Raw genomic sequence first — 22,693 nt, forward strand, 5'->3', positions numbered from 1 at the left:
GCCTCAGTATCATTGGAGCGGGCACATGTAGTCCTCACAGGTGGGTTTGAACCTCTCCTCAACCAAGAATGGCAGTGAGAGCACTCTTTTAAGTTGTTTTAACTCATGAAATGACTTTATTTCAAATTGCCACTAAAATAGAGAAAAAGTCAACTAACTATTCATTTGAATTAAACAAGAATGCCCAGAAATGCCACAATTGAGTGAAATACACAAACAGGTTGGAGAAATTTATCAGGTAACTCTGCAATCCAAATGAACTAAAGGGTAACCATTGTTTTAGGCCTGGACCCTTCATCAGTTTCTTATCCACAAGGTAAATATAGCTCAGCACGAAGCAAAATTCCCTATATGGATTCCATCCACATCTCCTGTAGCCTCGGAGAAGTAACCAACATACTGAAAGACATATTACACCCTGTACACACGCTCCTCCTCTTCCCATTTGGGAGAAGGTGCAGGAGTGTGAAAGTATGCACCAATAGGCCAAAAGCAGTTTCTTTCTTGCAGCCATCAGGCTCCTGAGTAAAAACCATAACAATCGTAACATGCATCTCTTGCTTTGTGTTACCATTTTTCATCATAACATTATACTCTGGAACTGTTCTCCTTCTACTTTATGTGGCTGTACAAATGTGAAGCATTGATTTATTTGACACCTCACAGAAGAACCTTAATCACAGAACCATGCCAGATCATCAGAGATGTTTCAAAACTCTCTTTTCTCGATCTCTGCCTCCATCTTGCGAGACATACTCTCAACAGCCATCTTCTACAAGCCCACCAACTCACACAGCCACCTCGACTACACCTCTTCACATGCTGTCCCCTGTGAGGATTCCATTCCTTATTTAAAAAAATATATTTTTATTGAGTTTAACAAAAACCCTTTACACAAGGTTTACTAATGATAACATAAATCAAATCATTAACTTATCAATTAAAAATTAGAAGCAAACTGTAATTATTACATGGTAGCGGGCACACAGCACAATATTGCAAACCGCCACCATCAGTTCATAGACTTACCTGACACATCGCGGGCTAGCAGTGTTGGGTGCCAAAGTACAATGAGTGGATCAGATGAAGACCCTGCCTAAAGGGGGGGGGGGTGCTAATGGCTCATAGCTTTAACCTGCTGGTCCTATGGACCAGCAGCTATTCACTAACAAGCTCATTAACAAGCAAGGAATAAAAGGTCTGTGTATGTCTGCAATAAACCAATCTTGAGTTGACTACTTTTGTGTGTTTGCCTTTATTTAGTAGCCACTACAACATTAACTTATTTCGTTCAGGATATCAAATTCTATAATTATAATAATTAAACAATTCAATTATAACTCATGTTATACCCCAAAATAATATTGAATACAAAAATTACAAATAATACATGTAAAATTCCCTTACATAAGATATTTTATACTTTTCTGATGCTATCATGTTGTTCTGTGATATCCAAAATTTGTTGTTAAACCCCTCCCCCCCGCCCAACTTTTACTTGTGACTTTTGAAGGAAATTCGAAAAAAAAATATTTGTAGGAAGAACCAACACTCCATGATGAGCCAAATAGCTTCCTTCTGCTGGTGAAAGTATTTACAACAGTCACAGCCACAGTCATGGGACAGTCTTGCTAGGCCAAGTGACCTTCTCCTGCTCCTATACTCCTGTGGGACATTGCTTACCTGCAAGTGAATGACGGAAGAGTCTGTGAATGTATATGATGCAATAATTGCAACCATGCTTGACCAGACAATGGCTCCCCCAGTACAAGCCTCCAGATGTTAACAATATAATAGGCTTTTCCCCATTAGAGTCAGCCTCCAATCACCCAATTCCCAGAGACTGCATTAGTTCTTCGAATAATCCCTAAATCACAAAGCATATGCCATCTGTAGACTGTAATATTAGAAATGCTTCCTTCATCAATGCAATTAATTTATAAGGTTCCTTTCATTACCTCAGGACCTCTCAAAACACTGTATAGTACAACCAATGGAACACTTGTGAAATGGAGGCACCCCTTTAATGAAAGAAAGGGAGCATTTAGTTTGGATTTAAAATAGCAATGTGATATAGGCAGAATCATCTGTTGATAAGGATTCCATGCCTTCTTCTCATTTCCTCTGTTTCCATTGCATCTATTCTCAGGACCAGGTCTTCCATGCCAGATCATCAAAGATGTTTCCATCTTCAAACAACATGATTTTCCCTCTACTACCATCAACTTGGCGCTCACCCGCATATCCTTCAGTACAAGCACATCTGCCCTTGTCCTCACCTACCACTCTCTGTGTCCAACACATCCTCCTCCACCTTTTCCAACACCTATATGTCCATATAGTCCAATACTCCATACTATTCTGGTGGTCCCACCACCAGACACATATTCCCCTCTCCGCCTTCCCCTCCGCAAGGACCGCTCCTTCCATCACTCTCTTGTCCACTCCTCCCTCCTCACCAATTATCCCCTTGCCAACTACCCCTGTGACTGAAGTAGATGCTTCACTTGTGCCCCACACATTCTCCAGCACCACCATTCAGGGCCTAAACAGTCCTTCCAAGCGAAGCAACATTTCACTTGTGAATCTGCAGGGTTCAGCAACTGCATCCAGAGCTCTCATTGTGGTCTCCTCTACATTGGAGATATTGGGCGCAGACTCGGAGATCACTTTGTTGAGCACCTTGGCTCAGTCTGCCACAATAGTGTGGATCTCCCAGTGGCCAACCATTTCAATTCTCCATCCCATTCTCTTGCTGACATGTCTGTCCATGATTTCATGCAATGCTAGACTGAGATCACCAGCAAATTGGAGTTGCAGTACCTCATTGTCCATTTGGGAATCTTCCAGCTGGATGGCATTAACATTGATTTCTCTGGTTTCTGTTAAACCCCCTTCCCCTGTAATCTTTCTCTCTCTACCCTTTTCCCTCTGTCTCCCTTCAGAAGGCAAGATCAATTCTCATCTTGCCTCTTATTATATCTAATTAACACATTTTGTTGTTCTGGACTCCACTCCCTGCTATTCATCAGTCTTTATTCCAACACCTTTCTGTTCTATGCTTATATGAGCAATCAGGACCGGACCAGGGTTCAAATCCCACGCTGTCTGTAACTTTGTAAGTTCTCTCTGTGTCTATGTGGGCTTTCTCCTGGGGCTTCAGCTTCCCCCACCATTCAAAATATATCAGAAGTTTAGGTTAATGTGGTGTAAATCAGGCGGCACGGACTCATGGGCCAAAATAGCCTGTTACCATGCTATATGCCTAAATTAAAAAAAAAAATTTAAATGCTCAGGTTTGAAACATTTGTAATATACCTTTACTTCCTATGAACACCGCGAGACCGGCATTTCTGTGTGTTTTTGCTACAATCACAGTGTCTGCAGACTTTCATGTTTCACCAGGTATAATGTGACAAATTATCTTAAAATGTGAAGTTAAAATACTTTCTTACATTTTTTATATATGCAATTATTTTTAATTAAATCTGTTGCAAAATAATGTTAGTGTAATGCTGTTATTGCACCAGCTACTTGGGTTTGAATCCTGCGCTGTCTCCTCATGACGACGTGGATTTCCTCCGGGTATTCTGATGTCCACCCACCCTCAAAAAACATACGGTTTGTAGGTTAATTGGTGTATTTGGGAAGCATGGGCTTGTGGACCAGATGGGCCAGTTATTGAGCTGGATCTCTGAAATTAAAATTTATTAAAAGGTAAAAAATGAATTTCGTGTGGCATGGTTATTGTGGTGGCAAGCACAGCACTATTGCAGTGCCAGCAACCCAGGTTCGAAACCAGCACCATCTGTAAGGAGTTTGTATGTTCTCCCCGTGTCTGCGTGGGTTCCCTCCGGTTTCATCCCACATTCCAAAGACTTACAGGGTGAGTTGGCTAATTGGTCACATGGGTTTATTTGTGCAGCTAAGGCTCTTGGGCTGGAAGTAGCTGTTACTGTACTGTATGTCTAAATTAAAAAAAAATTTTAAAATACATCCTAATTGTATAAAAGGTGTTTTCCCAGAGTCATGATTTATTTTTCATGCATCCTGCAACATGGATTTGGGATGATTGCCTTAAAGAAATTTTACATCAGAAATGTTCCAATGGGTATACTTCCTGAACTTGGATGGTTATTTCCTACACCATGAGTACTGCAGAAAAACAATGATGTACTCTTCCAGAGTCTGTCCATTCCCGGATGGATATTGATGCATTTACTGGATTTTAACATCTCGGAAACTTTTATTAAAAAAAAACTGTAAAAGCACTGAAAAGATTCAGCAGGTCAGGTCACATATGAAGAATGAAAAACAAAGTTAACCATTCAAAGTAAAGGGAAGGAAGTTTATGGGAGACATCAGGGGTAAGATTTTTTTATGCAGAGAGTTGTGGGTGCCTGGAATGCCTTGCTAGAAACATCAGGGACATTCAAGAGATTGTTAGACAGGCACATGGATGGAATGAAAATAGAGAGTTAAGAGGTAGGGAGGGTTTAGTTCAATTTTAAGAAATATATGTGTCAGCAGAATGAGGCTTGAAGGGCCTGTACTGTGCTATAGTGTTTCATGTTCTAATTCAGGTCAAAGGTGCTTCATTAGAAAAGGAAAGGTGAGAAAACAAATTTGTTTTAAGTTGCAGAGGATGAGGGTGGGATGGGGTGGACAAGGGGAATGTTTTCTCTCTTCCCAACCCCATGAACCTTTCAGTGATATTTGCTTATCCAACATTTTATCACCAGAGTAAACTTGGGCTCACGATCAGAGATGCTCCCCTTGTCCTATCATTCCCTGTCAAAGCCTCTCTCCAAATTAAAACTGACACCTTCTCTCATATTTCTGGTTCTGACCAAGTATCCTTGACCTGAAACATTAAATCTGTTTCTCTCCCAACAGATGCTGCCTGACCTGAGTGTTTCCATCTCTTCTGGCTTTATTTCAGATTGTCTTCTTCTGCAGTTTTGTTTATTCTCTGCTCCTTTCATTCTCATTTCATGCTGCAGAGCCAAAAAAACGTATTGACTTAGGTTGGCAATTTATCTTGACTGAATTTGATTCCTTGATGCGCCTGAGATTTAAAGACTGTAACATAAACCTGGGAAAATTCAAAGTTCAATTTTATTTTATATTATTTTTACATATATACCATCACATACAACCCCGAGATACTTTTTTCTGTGGGCCAGGCAGAATTTCTATTTATTGGTAACTGTATATTGCACTCAAGAAGGAAGATATGCATGGGATACAAAAAGAGAGAAATGTAAACAAATAAATAAATATAAACTGACTACAATACAGAAAAAATATTCAGTAATAAATAATGTAGAAAGTAAGAGTCCTTAAATGAGACTCTGATTGAGTCTGTTGGTTTGGAGTCTGGTGATGGAGGGGTAGCAACTCTTCCTGAACTTGGTGGTACCTCTTTTCTGATGGCAACGGCGAGAACAGAGCATGTCCTGGGTGGTGTGGATCCTAGATTGCTGCTGCTCTCCGATGGCAGCGTTTCACGTGGATGATCTCGATGGTTGGGAGAGTTTTGCTTGTGATGTGTCCACTACCCTTTGCAGGGATTTCCACTCAGAGGTACTGGTGTCCCCTTTCCAGCTCATGATGAGGCTGGTCAGCACACTTTCCATGTCACATCTGCAGAAGTTTGCAAGGTTTCTGATGTTTTGCCGAACCTTCACAAACTCCCGAGGAAGCAGAGCAGCCAGAAGGTCCCTGCCATTATACTTCCTGTAATCTATTCGTGATTCAAGGCGACATTTAGTGAAGGAAAATTTGATGCTCATTACCAAAATATTTTACTACATAGGAGATGAGCATGGAGTTGCTAAAGGTCAGAAATTCATCTGATGCAAGTTTACTTTTCTTCAGGTAATGATATAAGGTAAAGAATGCAAGACACCCACATGAGTAGAACACCTGACATTACTGAAACAAAATGAGGTAGGTCTTGATATAACTGTATAAAAAAAGAAGCGAGTAGGATATTCAGCCTCTTGTACCTGTTCTGACTCTCAATAAAATTAGAGTTGATATTCCTCCTCAGCACCACTTTACTGCACTCATTCCAGATTACTTCTTTCTCTTAGTGTCTACCATTCTCTGTCTTGAAAGAGATATTTCCCTGTTCAGCATAACCCAATGTTAACCACATGATAGGGAATTGACATTGTTTCACATTTCTCCTGATTTTTATATCCATTGAAGATAATATTACCCCATCTGACTTTAAGCAAGTACTTTTATCAGTTTAATTTGATGCAGTCAAGGTAAGCCAAGCAATGGTTTTGCCTCTCTTATTTGAGTCTCATTTCCCAATCATTGAATGATGGAAAGAGACAGCTGTTAAATTGCTATGCTTAGCATGCGGTAGAATTGCTGTCAATCAAATGTTACTTTGCCTGCAGTGTGAAGGAGACTGACAATTGTGAAGATGCAGAAGGAACATCTTTTCTTGTGGCCCATGCTTCTTAACCTTTGGCATTTACCACATTCATCAGAAAACTGTTCTTTTCTGTTTTACTTTTGTGCTGTTTTATTTTCTTTCTGATGAGTTCCTTGAGATGAAAGATGACTTGCTCCTATACCAGCTTTGTGCCTTCTAAGGTGACCAGCTCAATGTGTGATGCACAGTACTTGCTATAGGTAGGGCAGGAGGTGCTTGATGAAGAAGGTGGATTGGTCATCAGGGAGATAGTGCATTCCTTCTGCTGTTTATACTTGGTTTCTGTGATTTCATGACAAATAGATCGGAGATGCTCATTATCATCCATTCTCTATTTTGAGTCCTTGTGTGTTAGTTGGGCTGATGCACTTTTTCTATGGAGGTTTTGAGAATATTCTTGAATTTGTCCCTCATTCCATCTAATAAACTCTTCCTGTGACAGTGCATGGAATGGAGTGCCTAATTTAGAGATACTAATGAAACATCCTGCATGGAACTAACCAGTAATAGTGAAACAGCATTAGGTTTCATATTTCTCCCTCAGTGGTTATTACATCAGATTTCTCTGTGTTCATGAAGATGATGTCATCGGTTATAGAGTCAAAGAGTTGTATGGCACAGAAACATTATCTTCTGCTCACCACATCCATGTTGACCTTTTTAATCATCTACACTAATTACATTGACTAAACCCCCAATCTATACTTTATAATCTTGTCTACATCTAACTGATCACCCTTCAACTTTCATTACTCCAAGGAAAACAAGCCCAGCCTATCCCATCTCTCCTTATATAAAGTTCTCCAATCCAGTCAACATCCTGGTGAAACATCTCAGCATTCTCACCAGTACCATAACATCCTTCTAATCACATGGCTACTAGAACTGTGAACAGTACGCCAAGTACATCCAAGCTAGTGTTTTGTAAAATTGAGCATAACATCCCAACTCTAAGTTCTGTGTCCTAACTCAATGAAGAATAGCACATGTCAGAGTATTAATTATGCATCACGTGGAGCAGAGTTTGACTGTTGTCTCATGGAAAGACTGTACTTTCAGTATAGTGCAAGAGCTTGTTTGAGGTGATAGAAAGTTCTTCAACCAATGATGAAGGGGGCATGGGAAGATGGCCATCTAAGAAGATGGCCAGACTTTTAAGAACCCATTTTTAACTCTTTGTTTTTAAGTTTAAACTTTAAAAAAAACTTAGTTTAAAGTATCAAGGAATTGTTATGGCTACTAATGGTAAAAAGATTAAACCTCAACTGCAGAAGAAACTATATTTTCGGAGTGTTGAAGATCCAGGACCTGAAAAAACTGCTATGCTTCAGATTTGCTTTTCTCCATCATGAAGTCACAAAGATTGCCTGTGGCAGCTGGAAAAAAAATGATTACAGCTTCCCAGGAGAAGGATATCACTGCAATTACTCGTTCTCAGGAGGAAGGTGCGTGTTCCCAAGAAGTGGATCCTGATTCTGGCAGTCTGCCAACGGCAGAGGGAGCTCGCAGAAAAATTAATCCATTGTTTGAAACCACTCAGGCAGTACTTCAGTCTGAAGACCTTGATCTTATCCGTGAGTTCTTGAAACAACGGCGAGTTGTGGGGGGAGATCAGCATCAACCCCCTGAGGAAGTCGGAGTGTTGTCGTTGAGAGTTCAAACTCGCAGTAAGACTGTTAAAGTGCCTGCTGTTGAGTTGCAGCAGGAGTTGCCGTTATCTGGTACATTGACCACGGCCAGTGGGCTGATATCGCCTCAAACCGTGCATCTTGGCGCCTCACAGTTTGGCGGGCAGCAACCTCCTTTGAAGAAGACCGCAGAGCCCACCTCACTGACAAAAGGCAAAGGAGGAAAAACCCAACACCCAACCCCAACCAACCAATTTTCCCCTGCAACTGCTGCAACCGTGTCTGCCTGTCCCGCATCGGACTTGTCAGCCACAAACGAGCCTGCAGCTGACGTGGACATTTACCCCCTCCATAAATCTTCGTCCGCGAAGCCAAGCCAAAGAAGAAAGAAGACTATCTTAAAGAAAACAGGGTCGGGTCTTTCTGAACTACAAGTTAACCTGTTAAGTACCATTACTCAGCCGATATTGCAAGAGTTAGCTCAAATGAAAAATGGTTATGAAGTCAGAATTCACTACAGTTAATACACGAATGGAAGTATTTTCTGAAGATTTTAAAAAATGTCAGTCTGCTTTTTTGGAATGTAAACAGCAAGTGGCCTCTAATACAGAAAAAGTGATGGAAGTGTAAAAATCCGTTAAAGAATTCCGAGAACGTGAAAAGGAGTTAGAGAGGAAAGTAGATTATTTGGAAAATCAAAGTAGAAGGAACAATGTGAAGATTGTTGGTTTGCTGGAAGGTATGGAAGATCAAGATCCTCTTCATTTTTTTACAGAATAGATCCCACAAATATTGGGACAAGAATCTTTCTCTAGAAGCTTGGTATTGGAAAGAGCTCATAGAGCCTTAAGAAGAAGACCTCCGCCTGATCAATCACCGAGACCCATGATAATTTGATGCTTGAATTATTTGGACAGAGAAATGATACTTCATCTAGCAGTGCAAAATGCGAGACATCGACAAGCTCCATTAATGATTCAGAATAGTAGAGTTTTTTTTATCCCGATTTGAGTCAAGAGGTTATTCAACATCGGCGTCGATTTAATCCAGTTAAAGAAGTTTTGTGGCGTAAAGGTTATAAGTCTACTTTTCGTTATCCGGCAGTGTTGAAGGTGTTTTGTGGAGACTTTCAATCTCGGTTTTTTGAGAATGAGCGTGAAGCAATGATTTTTGCTGATTCATTGCCAGATGTACGAGGATTAAGATGTAGTCCACCATTGCCCCCTAAAGAAAAATCTGGTTGTTCTGGAAATGGAAGGAATGGTAGAAATGGGAGAAATGGGAATGGAAAGAGTCTAATTTCTCCTGAAATGGGGTCATTGAGTTTGGAATCTCTTGGATGAATAGAAGAATTTACTTATTCTTACTTTATTTTTATGTCATTATGATATCTTGTTGTTATTCTTTGTTTGGCAGGGGAAGGAGAGATTTGCTCTATGCTCTATTAGTCATCACCCACTGGTGGGTGATCCACACCCAAGTTTGGTTTAGGGATTACTACCTTTTGGTAGTTTTTTTGGGTTTTTTTTTAAACTTTATCTTTTTTTTTCTATTTATTTTTATTTTATTTAGATTTTAATTTGTGGTTTCTTTTTCTCCTATTGGAGGACCTATTTACATTACTTTGAGTTTTTATATATAGATATTATTAGTTCTTAGTAATATTAGTAGATATGTCAAAGTTGAGGTTTGCTACTTTTAATGTTCGATGTTACTTTTAATGTTCAAGGCTTAAATACACCAATTTTTGTTTAGATGGAACGTAAAATTGTTACAGCAATATAATGTGCCTATATTAAAACATTTAATGAAGTTATGGACAAAGAAAAAGAAATTGATAGATATTAGTGGTGAATTGTCGGCCTTGACTCCGTTGTATAATAATCAACTTATTTCTTTCTCAATACATAATCGAAGTTCATTACATTGGAGATTTAAAGGTGTGGAAAATTTGGGAGATTGTTTTAAAGAAGGTAAATTTTTTATCTATGGATCAGATGAGGGTTAGTTATGGTATTGATAAGAATTCTTTGTTTTTTTTTATTATCAAATTTGATCTTTGGTAAAGCATGTGTCTGGTAGAGATATGATTTTACCTGAAGGGTTATATTTCAGTTATGTATTAAATATTACAGGATATAAATTTCAATTTGCTTTTGTATATTTAGCATTATCTGTAGTGAAAAAATGTATTGTTAGTATGTGGAAAGATACAAATATGATTGATATTAATAGATGGCATAACGAGATGAAATATTGTTTAATAGTGAAAAAAATCACATATGTTTTGCGTGATAATTATAGTTTTTTTGTTGATGGGTGGTTGTTATATTCAGAGTATTTGCATTTTGATTTGCATTGATTCAATCTTAATATGTATGCTTAATTTTTCTTTATTTTTTTTCTCTTTTTATGGCTCTCCTTAGGAGAGTTGGCTGAAAGAGGGGGTGGGTTCTTTTTTTTCTTCTCTTTTTTTTCTTTCTTTTTTCTTATATATATATATATATATATATATATATATAAAATATATCGTTCATGCTTGTTTATTGTTATGTATGTTACTTATTATCTGTATTTTGAACAAATAAATAAAGTTTAAAAAAAACAATGATGATGAAATGTGACAGCTGAAGTCACATTTACAGAGCAAAGTTTACAGAGGAAGAACAGAACTGGTGAAGAGTGGGATGCATGTCAGAAGGAAGGTGGGGGAGTTGGGTTCAGGACAAAGGGATTGCCTCTGATTGGATGAATCAAAATGGATTAATAGGCAGTTACCAGCACATAAAGCTACTAGGCCAGTTTAATTCATTGTTAATAATAAGCTCACAGGATCCAAATAAAATCAGAAAATGGAACATTTTGGAAAAACTAAGCAGGTTTGGCAGTATATGTGGAAAGAGAAACTTTTAATTTTCAGAGGAGGAGCCCTTCATCAAACTTGAGGAAAAAGAGAAATAAATTTATCTAAATTGCAGCAAAAGGTGGGTGATTCGAAGGAGGTTTCTCCACAAGGGTGAACGTGTGGTGATTGGATAAGATATAATGTTTATTCAGCATGCTGTTATTTATTTGATATGGTCTCAAAAAATCACATCAAATTCTGACATTCTTATCTTGGATTATATAGAGGAGTGCATCCAATACACTTTCTGCCCATTGCGAGCTGGGATTTGTGCTGATAAATTCTATTCTTTGTTCTGAAAGAAAGTTTAAGTGCCTGATGCAAGGATCTAAGAACAGTGTATTCTCCAGGCACAAATAGGTCAGTACATTTTGCATATCTGACGACTCTGTTCCCAATCTGAAAACAGAGATGGCTGTTCAGATTAGGGTGAAAGTTCACTTTATCAAACCCTCATCTTCAATGATTCCATCTGGATAGAATTATAATCACACAGTCACAGTCCAGAAATGGGCTATTCACCCCAACAGGCTGAAGTCATACCTGAGTGTTTAGGATTTAATTGACCAATGGCCATTGAAAAAAATCAAATAAATCTCCCCAGAATTCTGCAGCATTTTACTATTTAGGAAAGTACTTGGACAAATCTGCAGTGATCATTTGAAACCACATTTTTAAAAAAAAGCCAAACAGACATATTATAGGGCCAAAATTAATGGTTCATCTTTGGAATTACTTCTCTCTATTGAATCTTAACTCGGTTGGATTCTGCACACATTGCCTTCGATTTCTATTATTTGATACATGGCAATGGCCATCAAATTGTCTTCCAGCTACTTGATTGTAAACTTTACAGAATCTGGGTTGAGAAGACTTTAATTGGTGCAGTTTGTACAAATTAAAATCACCTGATATATTTTTACAAATGGCATTTGTTGCAAATCTGAAATTAAAAGCAGAAAATATCAGGCACTCTTAATAGGGCAGGTGATATCTGTGGAAAGAGAAACAGTTAATGTTTCACATCTGAGACCCTGTGTCAGAACTGGAGAAATTGAAAAGAACCACTAGCCTTTGGTGCTTGTTGCAATCGTTCAATTTGACAAAAAATTCCATATACTTCCACTCTCTAAAATGTAGATATTAGTTGAGCTTCAGTTAGAATTTCTTTTTTTTAAATTTTTTATTTTTTACACAATAAACCATATTGACCAAAATACATACAGACATTTTTCTCTTGAATATATACAGTGTCATTTTCTCCCCTTTTCCCCCCTCCCTTCCCTCCCTCCCTCTCCCCCCTTCCCATTTATTCAAAGTTCAATCTATAAGATACATTAAATCCGTTAAACAATGTTGTCACTTAATAAAATAAACAAGAAATTTTTATCTTTTACTTTTATATACTGAGTCAGTTCATTTTGTTGTCTTCTCCTTCTGTCATTTTGGGTGGTGGAGGTTCATGGTAGGATTTCTCTGTTGTATTTCATGTATGGTTCCCATATTTGTTCTAATATTGTGATGTTATTTCTTAAATTATATGTTATTTTTTCTAATGGAATACATTTATTTATTTCTATGTACCATTGTTGTATTCTCAAGTTGTCTTCTAATTTCCAGGTTGACATAATACATTTTTTTGCTACAGCTAGGGCTATCATAATAAATCTTTTCTGTGCTCCATCCAAATCGAGTCCAAATTCTTTATTTCTTATATTACTTAGAAGGAAGATCTCTGGGTTTTTTGGTATATTGCTTTTTGTGATTTTATTTAATATCTGGTTTAGATCTTCCCAAATATTTTCCACTTTCTCACATGCCCAAATTGCATGAATTGTTGTTCCCGTTTCCTTTTTACAGCGAAAACATCTCTCTGATACTGTTGGGTCCCATTTATTTAACTTTTGGGGTGTGATGTATAGCCTGTGTAACCAATTATATTGTATCATGCGTAACCTCGTGTTTATTGTATTTCTCATGGTTCCGGAGCATAGCTTTTCCCATGTTTCATTCTTTATCTTTATGTTTAGATCTTGTTCCCATTTTTGTTTAGGTTTACAGTTTGTTTCCTCGCTCTCCTTTTCTTGCAGTTTGATGTACATGTTTGTTATAAATTTTTAAATTATCATTGTGTCTGTAATCACATATTCAAAATTGCTTCCTTCTATTCACCTCAGACTGTTTCCCAATTTGTCCTTCAAGTAGGTTTTCAGTTGGTGGTATGCAAACCTTGTATCATGAGTTATATTATATTTGTCCTTCATTTGTTCAAAAGAAAATAATTTATTTCCCGAAAAACAATTTTCTATTCTTTTAATCCCTTTTCTCTCCCATTCTCTGAAGGAAAGGTTATTTATTGTGAAAGGGATTAGTTGATTTTGTGTCAATATTAATTTTGGTATTTGATCATTTATTTTATTCCTTTCTACATGAATCTTCTTCCAAATGTTGAGCAGATGGTGCAATACTGGTGAATTCCTACGTTGCACCAGCTTTTCATCCCACTTATATAGTATATGTTCAGGTATCTTTTCCCCTATTTTATCTAGCTCTAATCTGGTCCAATCTGGTTTTTCCCTTGTTTGATAAAAATCTGATAGGTATCTTAATTGTGCTGCTCTATAATAATTCTTAAAGTTTGGTAGTTGTAAGCATCCTTGTTTGTACCATTCTGTTAATTTATCTAGTGCTATTCTCGGTTTCCCCCCTTTCCATAAGAATTTCCTTATTATTTTCTTTAGCTCCTTGAAGAATTTCTCTGTTAGGTTAATTGGTAATGATTGAAATAGGTATTGTATCCTTGGGAAGATGTTCATTTTAATACAGTTTATCCTTCCTATCAGTGTTAGGGGTAAGTCTTTCCAGTGCTCTAAGTCGTCTTGTAATTTTTTCATTAATGGCTGATAATTTAGTTTATATAGATGGCCGAGATTATTATTTAGTTGTATACCTAGGTATCACATTGCTTGTGTTTTCCATCTAAATGGTGATTCTTCCTTAAACTTTGTGAAATCCACATTATTCATTGGCGTTGCCTCACTTTTATTTACATTGATCTTGTACCCCGATACTTCTCCATATTCCTTCAATTTTTAATGTAATTCTTTTATTGATATTTCGGGTTCTGTTAAGTATATTATAACGTCATCTGACGTCAAATAGACTGATTTTATATTCCTTCTCTTTTATTTTTATTCCTCGTATTTTATTTTCTGTTCTTATCAGTTCTGCTAGTGGTTCTATAGCTAACGTGAATAGTGAGGGAGATAGTGGACATCCCTTCCTTGTTGATCTGCTTAATTTAAATTGGTTTGATATATATCCATTTACTGTCACTTTCGCCAATGGTCCCTTATATAATGCTTTAATCCAATTAATATATTTCTCGGGTAGGTTGAATTTTTGTAGTACTTTGAATAAATAATTCCATTCTACTCTGTCAAAGGCTTTCTCTGCGTCTAAAGCAACCGCTACTGTTGGAGTTTTGTTTCCTTGTACTGCATGGATTAAGTTAATGAATTTACAGATATTGTCCGTTGTTCGTCTTTTTTTAATAAATCCAGTTTGGTCTAGTTTTACTACTTTTGGTACACAGTCGGCCAATCTGTTTGCTAATAGTTTAGCTATTATCTTATAATCTGTGTTAAGTAGAGATATTGATCTATACGATGCTGGTGTTGGTGGATCTTTCCCTGTCTTTGGTATTACTGTAATTATTGCTGTTTTGCATGAATCTGGTATGTTTTGTGTTTTTTCAATCTGGTTCATTACTTCCAGGAGAGGAGGAATTAATAAGTCTTTGAATGTTTTATAGAATTCTATTGGGAGTCCATCCTCTCCCCGTGTTTTATTGTTCGGTAGTTTTTTTAATATCTCCTGTATTTCTTCTATTTCAAAGGGTTTTATTAATTTATTTTGCTCCTCGGTTTGTAATTTTGGTAGTTCAATTTTAGTTAGAAATTCATCTATTTTGTCTTCTTTTCCTTCATTTTCAGTTTGATATAATTGTTCGTAGAATTCCCTGAAGTTTTCGTTGATCTCCGTTGGGTTATATGTAATTTGTTTGTCCTTTTTCCTTGATGCCAATACCGTTCTTTTAGTTTGTTCCGTCTTAAGCTGCCACGCTAGTATTTTGTGTGTTTTTTCTCCTAGCTCATAATATTTCTGTTTTGTCTTCATTATGTTCTTCTCCATCTTATATGTTTGTAGTGTTTCATATTTTATTTTATGTCTGCCAATTCTCTTCTTTTAGTTGTATCTTCCTTTATTGCTCATTCTTTTTCTGTATTTGTTATTTCCCTTTCCAACTGTTCTATTTCTCGATTGTAGTCCTTCTTCATCTTAGTTACATAACTTATTATCTGTCCTCTGATGAATGCTTTCATTGCGTCCCATAGTATAAATTTATTTTTCACTGATTCGTATTTATTTCAAAGTACATTTTAATTTGTCGCTCAATGAATTCTCTAAAATCCTTTCTTTTAAGTAGCATGGAGTTTAATCTCCATCTGTACATTCTTGGTGGGATGTCCTCTAGCTCTATTGCCAATAACAGGGGTGAGTGATCTGATAACAATCTAGCTTTATATTTAGTTTTCTTAACTCTTCCTTGAATGCGGGCTGATAACAGGAATAGGTCTATCCTTGAGTATGTTTTATGTCTACTCGAATAATATGAATATTCCTTTTCCTTTGGGTATTGTTTCCTCTATATTTCCAAAAGTTGCATTTCCTGCATTGATTTAATTATAAATTTGATTGCTTTGTTCTTTCTGTTAGTCTTTTTTCCAGTTTTATCCATGCTTGAGTCCAAATTAAGGTTAAAATCCACTCCTATTAGTATATTCCCTTGCGTATCTGTGATCTTCAAAAATATATCTTGCATAAATTTTTGATCTTCTTCATTAGGTGCATATACATTGAGTAAATTCCAAAATTCTGAATATATCTGACATTTTATCATTACATATCTTCCTGCTGGATCTATTATTACCTCTTCTATTTTGATTGGTACATTTTTATTGATTAATATAGCTACTCCTCTGGCTTTTGAATTATATGATGCTGCTGTTACATGTCCTATCCAATCTCTCTTTAATTTCTTGTGTTCCACGTCAGTTAAATGTGTTTCTTGCACGAACGCTATATCAAATTTTTCTTTCTTCAGTAAATTTAACAGCTTCTTCCTTTTGATTTGGTTATGTATTCCGTTAATATTTAAAGTCATATAGTTCAACATGGCCATTTCATATTTTGTTTATCTTTCCTTTCCGTTTCCTCATCACCACCTTCCCTTCTTATCCATTTCTGCTTTCTTTTTTTAAACACATTGTAAGACAACATTTTTAAAACATAAAATATTTCCACTATTCCTATATCTAAAATTCCTTTAACCCCAATAGTCGCTCCCCTCTCTGAGTTGCCCTTTGTCTCTTGTCGGGCAACCACATCTCCCCTCTTCATTTGGATTTGCGAACCCGCTCGCAAGTATCAACTGATTTCGCAGTGACTGTTATTCTTCCCCACCCAGCCCCCCCCAGAAAAGATTTTAATCTTCATATATAACAAAGCTCACTCTCTTAATTCCCTCCTTACTTCCTTTCTTCCCTTTCTATCTCTTCTTAGTTCTTACTTATACTTTATTCTTCTTCATATATAGTTTGTTGTCATTTTTGTTCTTGTTATATCTCTTCATCTCTCTGTCTGTTTTGTAATTTGCTGCCCCAGTTTGCTTTGCTGCCCCGGGATAACTATTTTAAGCACCGCTGGATATTTTAACATAAATTTATAACCTTTTTTCCATAGGGTCGTTTTTGCTGCATTAAACTCCTTCCTCTTCTTCAGGAGTTCAAAACTTATATCTGGATAGAAAAAATTTTTTTGACCTTTGTATTCCAGTGGCTTTTTGTCTTCTCTTATTTTTTTCATTGCTTTCTCCAATATATTTTCTCTTGTCGTATAACTTAGGAATTTTACTAGAATGGATCTTGGTTTTTGTTGTGGTTGTGTTTTTGGGGCTAATGTTCTGTGAGCCCGTTCTATTTCCATTCCTTCCTGTAATTCTGGCATTCCTAGGACTCTGGGGGGATCCATTCTTTTATAAATTCTTTCATATTTTTGTCTTCTTCATCTTCCTTAAGGCCCACTATCTTTATATTGTTTCTTCTATTATAGTTTTCCATTATATCTATCTTCTGAGCTAACAGCTCTTGTATTTCTTTAACATTTTTATCAGATTATTCTAATTTCTTTTTTAAGTCATCTACCTCCATTTCTATGGCTGTTTCTCGTTCTTCCACCTTGTCTACTCTTTTTCCTATTTCTGTCATGACCATCTCTAATCTATTCACTTTTTCTTCTGTACCTTTTATTTTTCTTTTTATTTCACTGAATTCTGTGTCAGCCATTCTTTTAACGTTTCCATATATTCTTTAAATTTTTTTATCCATGTACTGTCCCTTCCCTTCATCTTCCATTTCTCTGTGTAGAGTTTGATGTTCTCCCTTCTCTTCTTCTGAGTCCACTCCAGGTTCTGTATCTTTTACCTCTGTCTCTTCTGATCTTCTTGTTGGGTTGTTTATTTTAGTTTGTTGGGTATTTTTATTTTTATTATTTTTATTAATGGTGTCTTGGTGTTGGTTTTCTTCCTCTAGGTTGGTCATCTGTTGTTTCTCTGATTTCCTATTTTTATTCTCTTCCTCCTTGTTCCCGTCATTTTCTATGTTTTCCTGTTGGGAGTCTTGCTGTCGTGTTATACTTGTCTGTTTCAGGTGTGGAGATTTACTCCTCAGCTGGTTCCCCCTCCCATCAATGTTGTTTTTGTCTTGTGCAACGCGCATGCGCGGTTACGCACTTTTGTTTGGCTCTGTGAGCCATATTTGTAGTCCTGAGTTTGGGGTTTCCACTGACCTCAGGGAGCGGGCTTCTCTCTCCACGGCGGGCCTCCTCGTACAGATAAGGCCTTCACCTTTCTCTTCCGACATCTTTCCTTCTTCTTTTCTTCCCATTGTTTTCGATTTTTCTTTCTTTGCTGCCATTTTCTCCACACTTTTAATTTGTTATGGTTTTTGTGTTTTTAGCTTTGTTTTTTTCTTTACTTTTTTTAAACTTTTCTGGAGAGGGCTGGTATTTTCTTACCGATCTCTACTCCATCACTTGACTTCCTCCAGTTAGAATTTCTTCATGTTACTTTTGTTTCTTTTGCTTATCACTTTCTTTCCACATCCTGTTATCACTAATGGGAACAGTTTCTCTCCATCTACCCTCTATACAGTTCATGATTTGAATTAACTATGTTAGATACTCACCTCCTCCCCAAAAATTCCTATGTATGTATGTCGAAAACAACTACAGTTTTTCTAGTTGAGATTGAAGTCTGTTAACAAAGGTAAAAAGACCAATCCAAATGAAAAGGCAGAAGATCCATTTATCTTATGGAGAAGAATTGTTCAAACCAGACAATCAGGCAACTGACTATCAAGAAGAAATTTTCCACAGGAGGGAACACATTGGAGGCCATCCGATAGATTGAGCAATAACAGGGAGAGGGAACACCTTTTTATTTTTGTTCTGTTAATGTAAAACAATTTGAAATATTTGTAACACTGCTAATAAGTGGACCATACTTTGCTGCTGAGCAGTATTTAAAAGTTATCTGTTGCTTTCCTGCAGCTTAATTGATGCTGTTTGAGAATGGTCTATTAACGCCATCTGTTTACATTTCTACACATTTTTACACACCAGCACCAGTCTTTACACCCACTGTTCTGATGACACTTCCCATTAGGATGTGAAAGAATATCCCAGTTGCTCTGACAGCTCAGTGGTTAGAGCCCTGGCCTTGTAAACCATGGGTTGCGAGTTCATCCCTTGCTGGGGCCTCGTTTCTGTGAGGGGGCACTGGACAAAGTGGTGACACAGAGTTAAAGAATTTCATCTGTATGTTGTATTCCAAATGTAGTGTTACGTTATGATAATGGAACCTTTCCCTTTAACTCTCTTTAACAGGAGCACAGGAACAGAAAGATTTGGGGTTTATATGTGCATGATTCATTCACAGTGGGTGAACAGACTGGGAAAGTGATTTAAAAGGCATGCAGAATGGACAGAAGTGCAGAGTAGAAGATTGGCCGTCTCCTGGTCCAGAAAACACCAGAGAGGAGTACTAAGCTCTTTAACCTGCTGAATTACTCCATTGTGTTTTTACTTCAGAAAACACTAGTTCAAGACTGGAAAGCACACATTTGAGCGGGGGGGGTTGGTCAAACTTGTATGGATGAATTGAAGAAGCTGGGGCATATCCTTGTAATGGAGAAGGTTGTGAGGGGTATTTAAAATGATGAAGGGCAATGGCATAATAATGAAGATAAACCATTCCCATTGGAGGCAGGTAATATTGTTGCATTCAGAAAGGAGCTGGATAAATATCTGAAATGAAAAAAAAAACTTGCCAAGCTATGGAGAGAGGGAAAGGGATTTGGATGGCTAGACTGATCTTGGATACAAACAACCTATGGACTGAACCCAAATGGAAAACTGAAGTTGATCTTGTTTGGTTGACAGGTTTTTGTATCAGAACGTTCCACATATATCTGTCAACAAGACAAAGATAATGTTAGACTGAACATACTAACAAAATTATTAGACATTTTAAAATAAAGAAATAGGAGAAATTAGTAGATCTATTGAGTGGTACCATCTCTAAATTATCACACATTTCTTTGTCAGTAATTTTCTCTCAAAGGAGGAGCCTGGTGCTGAAAATGCGATTGTATTTAGTGGTGAAATGTCACTGTGGCTATACCGGTCCATGGCGTCAACTCCACAGAGAATTTAGTCAGTGAATTTTGCTGAAGCAGTAATGACAAAGTCATAATATTATTCCCAAGAAGGGTATGTTATGTGGAGGAGATGACATTCTCACGTGATTGGTTCTTAAATACTCCTGTGATACAGCTTCTCTAATCTGCCCCTGGCAATTTTTTATTAGATAAGAGACAGAACCATATGCATATAGAGATACAGATTATAGACATGGTTGGCGACTTGTTATTTCAGATTTATTGTCAGAGTAAATACATGATATCACAGACATCACTGAGATTCCTTTTTCCTACAGGTATGGCAGAATTACCACTAATTGGTGGTGGAAAATAATAAACTACACATGTAAATAAAAGAACTGTAAACAGATAAAAAATGTAAACAAATTGACTGCAATACAGAGAGAACAAAAGAAAATCAAAAAAAGTGCACAAGTAAGAGTCCTTTAATGAATTTCTGATTGAGTTTGTCGTTGAGGAGTCTGATGGTGGAGGGATAGCAGCTGTTCCTGAACCTGGTGTTGCGAGTCTTGTGGCATCTATCCCATTTTCCTGATGGCAGCAGTGAGAACAGAGCATGAGCTGGGTGGTGTGGGTCTTTGATGATTGGTGCTGCCTTCCAATGGCAGCATTCCATATAGATGTTCTCAGTAGTGGGGAAAATTTTTCCTGTGATGTCCTGGGCTGTGTCCATGATCTTTAGCAGGACTTTATGCTCAGGGGTTTTGGTGTTCCTATACCAGACCATGATCAGCTGGTCAGCACATTTTCCCCCACACCTCTGTAAAATTTGCCAGTGTTTCTGGTGTCATACCAAACCTCAGAAAAACCCTGAGGAAGTAGAGGCACTGACATGATTTCTCCATGATGCCATTAATGTGTTGGGTCTACAAAAGATCTTCTGAGATAGTGACTCCCAAGAACCTAAATTTGCTCACCCTCTCCACTTCTGAACCCCCAGTAATCACTGGATTGTATACCTTTGGCTTTCCTTTCCTGAAGTCAACAATCAGCTCCTTAGTTTTGGTTATCATAGATCAATTCAATAACTTGTTTCTCATGTGGATTAAGAAACTGTCTAATGTAGTTCCATCCATTTTTTTGTACTTGTATGAGTGACCATGTATGCAAGGTTGTTGTTAGTGTACCATTCAGCCAAGTTTTCAATCTCCATCTTGTATGCTGATTCATTCCCTTCCTCTATACAACCCACTACCATGATATCATCGTCAAATTTGTAGATGGTATTATTGTTGTACTGAGTAGAGCAGGGGTCTAAGAATGCAGCCCTGTAGTGCTCCAGTACTGATGAAGATGGTGGAGGATAAGTTCTTACCAATCATCACTGATGGTGGACTGGAGGTGAGGAAATCCATGATCCAATCTGGGTGTTAACTCCCAGATCTTGGAGATTGCCGATCAGTTTTGAGGGGATGATGGTGTTAAATGCTGAAATGTATTTGATAAAGAGCACCCTGATGTATGCATCCTTGCTGTCCAGGTGTTCGAGGACTTTGTGTATGGCCAGTGAGATGGCATCCACCATAGAGCTGTTTTTACAATAGGTGAACTGGAATGGATCCTTGTCACTGCGCAGACAGGAACTGATCTGCTTCACCACCAGCCTTTCAAAACACTTCATCACTGTTAATGTAAGTGCTACTGATTGAAGGTCATTAAAGCAGGTTACTGCACTCTTCTGAGGCATCAGTATGATAGATGCCTGTTTGAAACAGGTGGTTACCACTTCCTACTGGAGTGAAATATTGAAGATATCCATGAATACATTGGTATGTTGATCATTAATGTGTTAAAATCTTTGGAACTTCTTAACAGCACAGCAGGTAAACCCTCTCCAGGCATTCCCAAAGTAGGGCCAAGGCCCCATTCACACAGTAAAACATCCAGTTTTCCCAGTGATGTCATGTCTCTGGATTTTGTTGAGGAAAAAGTCATAACATGGTAAACAATGTAACAATTTTATTTTATTGCTTTCTATCAAAATGGTACTCACCATACTCTAATCTGAAAAACCAAATGTTGCTTTCTAAAATAAATCTCAATCTGACCCTTGCCTGCCACTTTGTAAATTTCTGTCTGCATGTCTGGTGTGAAACTCGTCTGCATTGACGTGAGTTATAGTCATGTTACCTTAGTCAAGTCACAGTCGGGAGGCTTTTCTTTGACAAAAACATAGACAATCATTTTAAAATTCTGGCCATAAATTATTCTTTGTAGTGATAGAATTTATTCCTGTTTCTGTTTAGTTCTGGAACCTTAGTTGCTACAGCTTCTGTCATCTTGGCGACCAGGTTTCAGTATTGTTCCCACTGATGAACACTGGCGCTGTCCAACACTACCGAGCTGAACTCTCTGCATCGCTCTGTGCTTCCCGCTGTCGCTGACCAGCACTGTGGTGCTGAATCCCTTTGCTGTTTCCAGATGCTGGATGCTTAATGTCACCGCTAGCTGGCGCTGTGGAGCCTGTTGTAAGAGCTGGAGCTGCTCCAGACCCGCTGCGCCGTCTTCCCCGTCAACTCCCGACAAGTGAGAATGTAAACGGCGATCGCTCTCGCTGCTAATCGCTGAGAGATGAGATCTGGAGAGACGCCATCTGCACCTCACCGCCACCATGGACGAAGACCTCTTTCAGCTTCGGCATCTACCGTGAGTAAAATGCAAATTTATTAATTCTCAAGAATAAGTCTGTATGTTGGAGACATTAGCACTGGGCCTGTGCATCACCCACATAGCCTGAAACAGCAAGCTTTCATCCAGATTACATTCATCCGTCACTATATATAAACAGCCATCCCAGATCTGCTAAATAACATGGACTGAAACTCAATCAATTATTGGGTCAACAGTTTAAAAAAAATCTTTC

At 37.7% G+C, this 22,693-nt stretch overlaps 1 protein-coding gene across 1 annotated transcript in view; it reads left to right on the top strand.

Annotated features, from left to right (window-relative positions):
* The first annotated feature begins 22,234 nt into the window (after window positions 1-22,234).
* The window catches only part of svopa (SV2 related protein a), a 70,627-nt gene continuing 70,168 nt past the window's right edge, over window positions 22,235-22,693 (top strand). Inside the window, exon 1 of the mRNA XM_069930423.1 lies at window positions 22,235-22,476. Within this exon, the coding sequence (XP_069786524.1) occupies window positions 22,442-22,476 (35 nt within the window). The 5' untranslated portion in view covers window positions 22,235-22,441. The remainder of the gene's footprint in view (window positions 22,477-22,693) is intronic.

Source organism: Narcine bancroftii, chromosome 4 (genome assembly GCF_036971445.1).
Source record: "Narcine bancroftii isolate sNarBan1 chromosome 4, sNarBan1.hap1, whole genome shotgun sequence".
NCBI lineage: Eukaryota > Metazoa > Chordata > Chondrichthyes > Torpediniformes > Narcinidae > Narcine > Narcine bancroftii.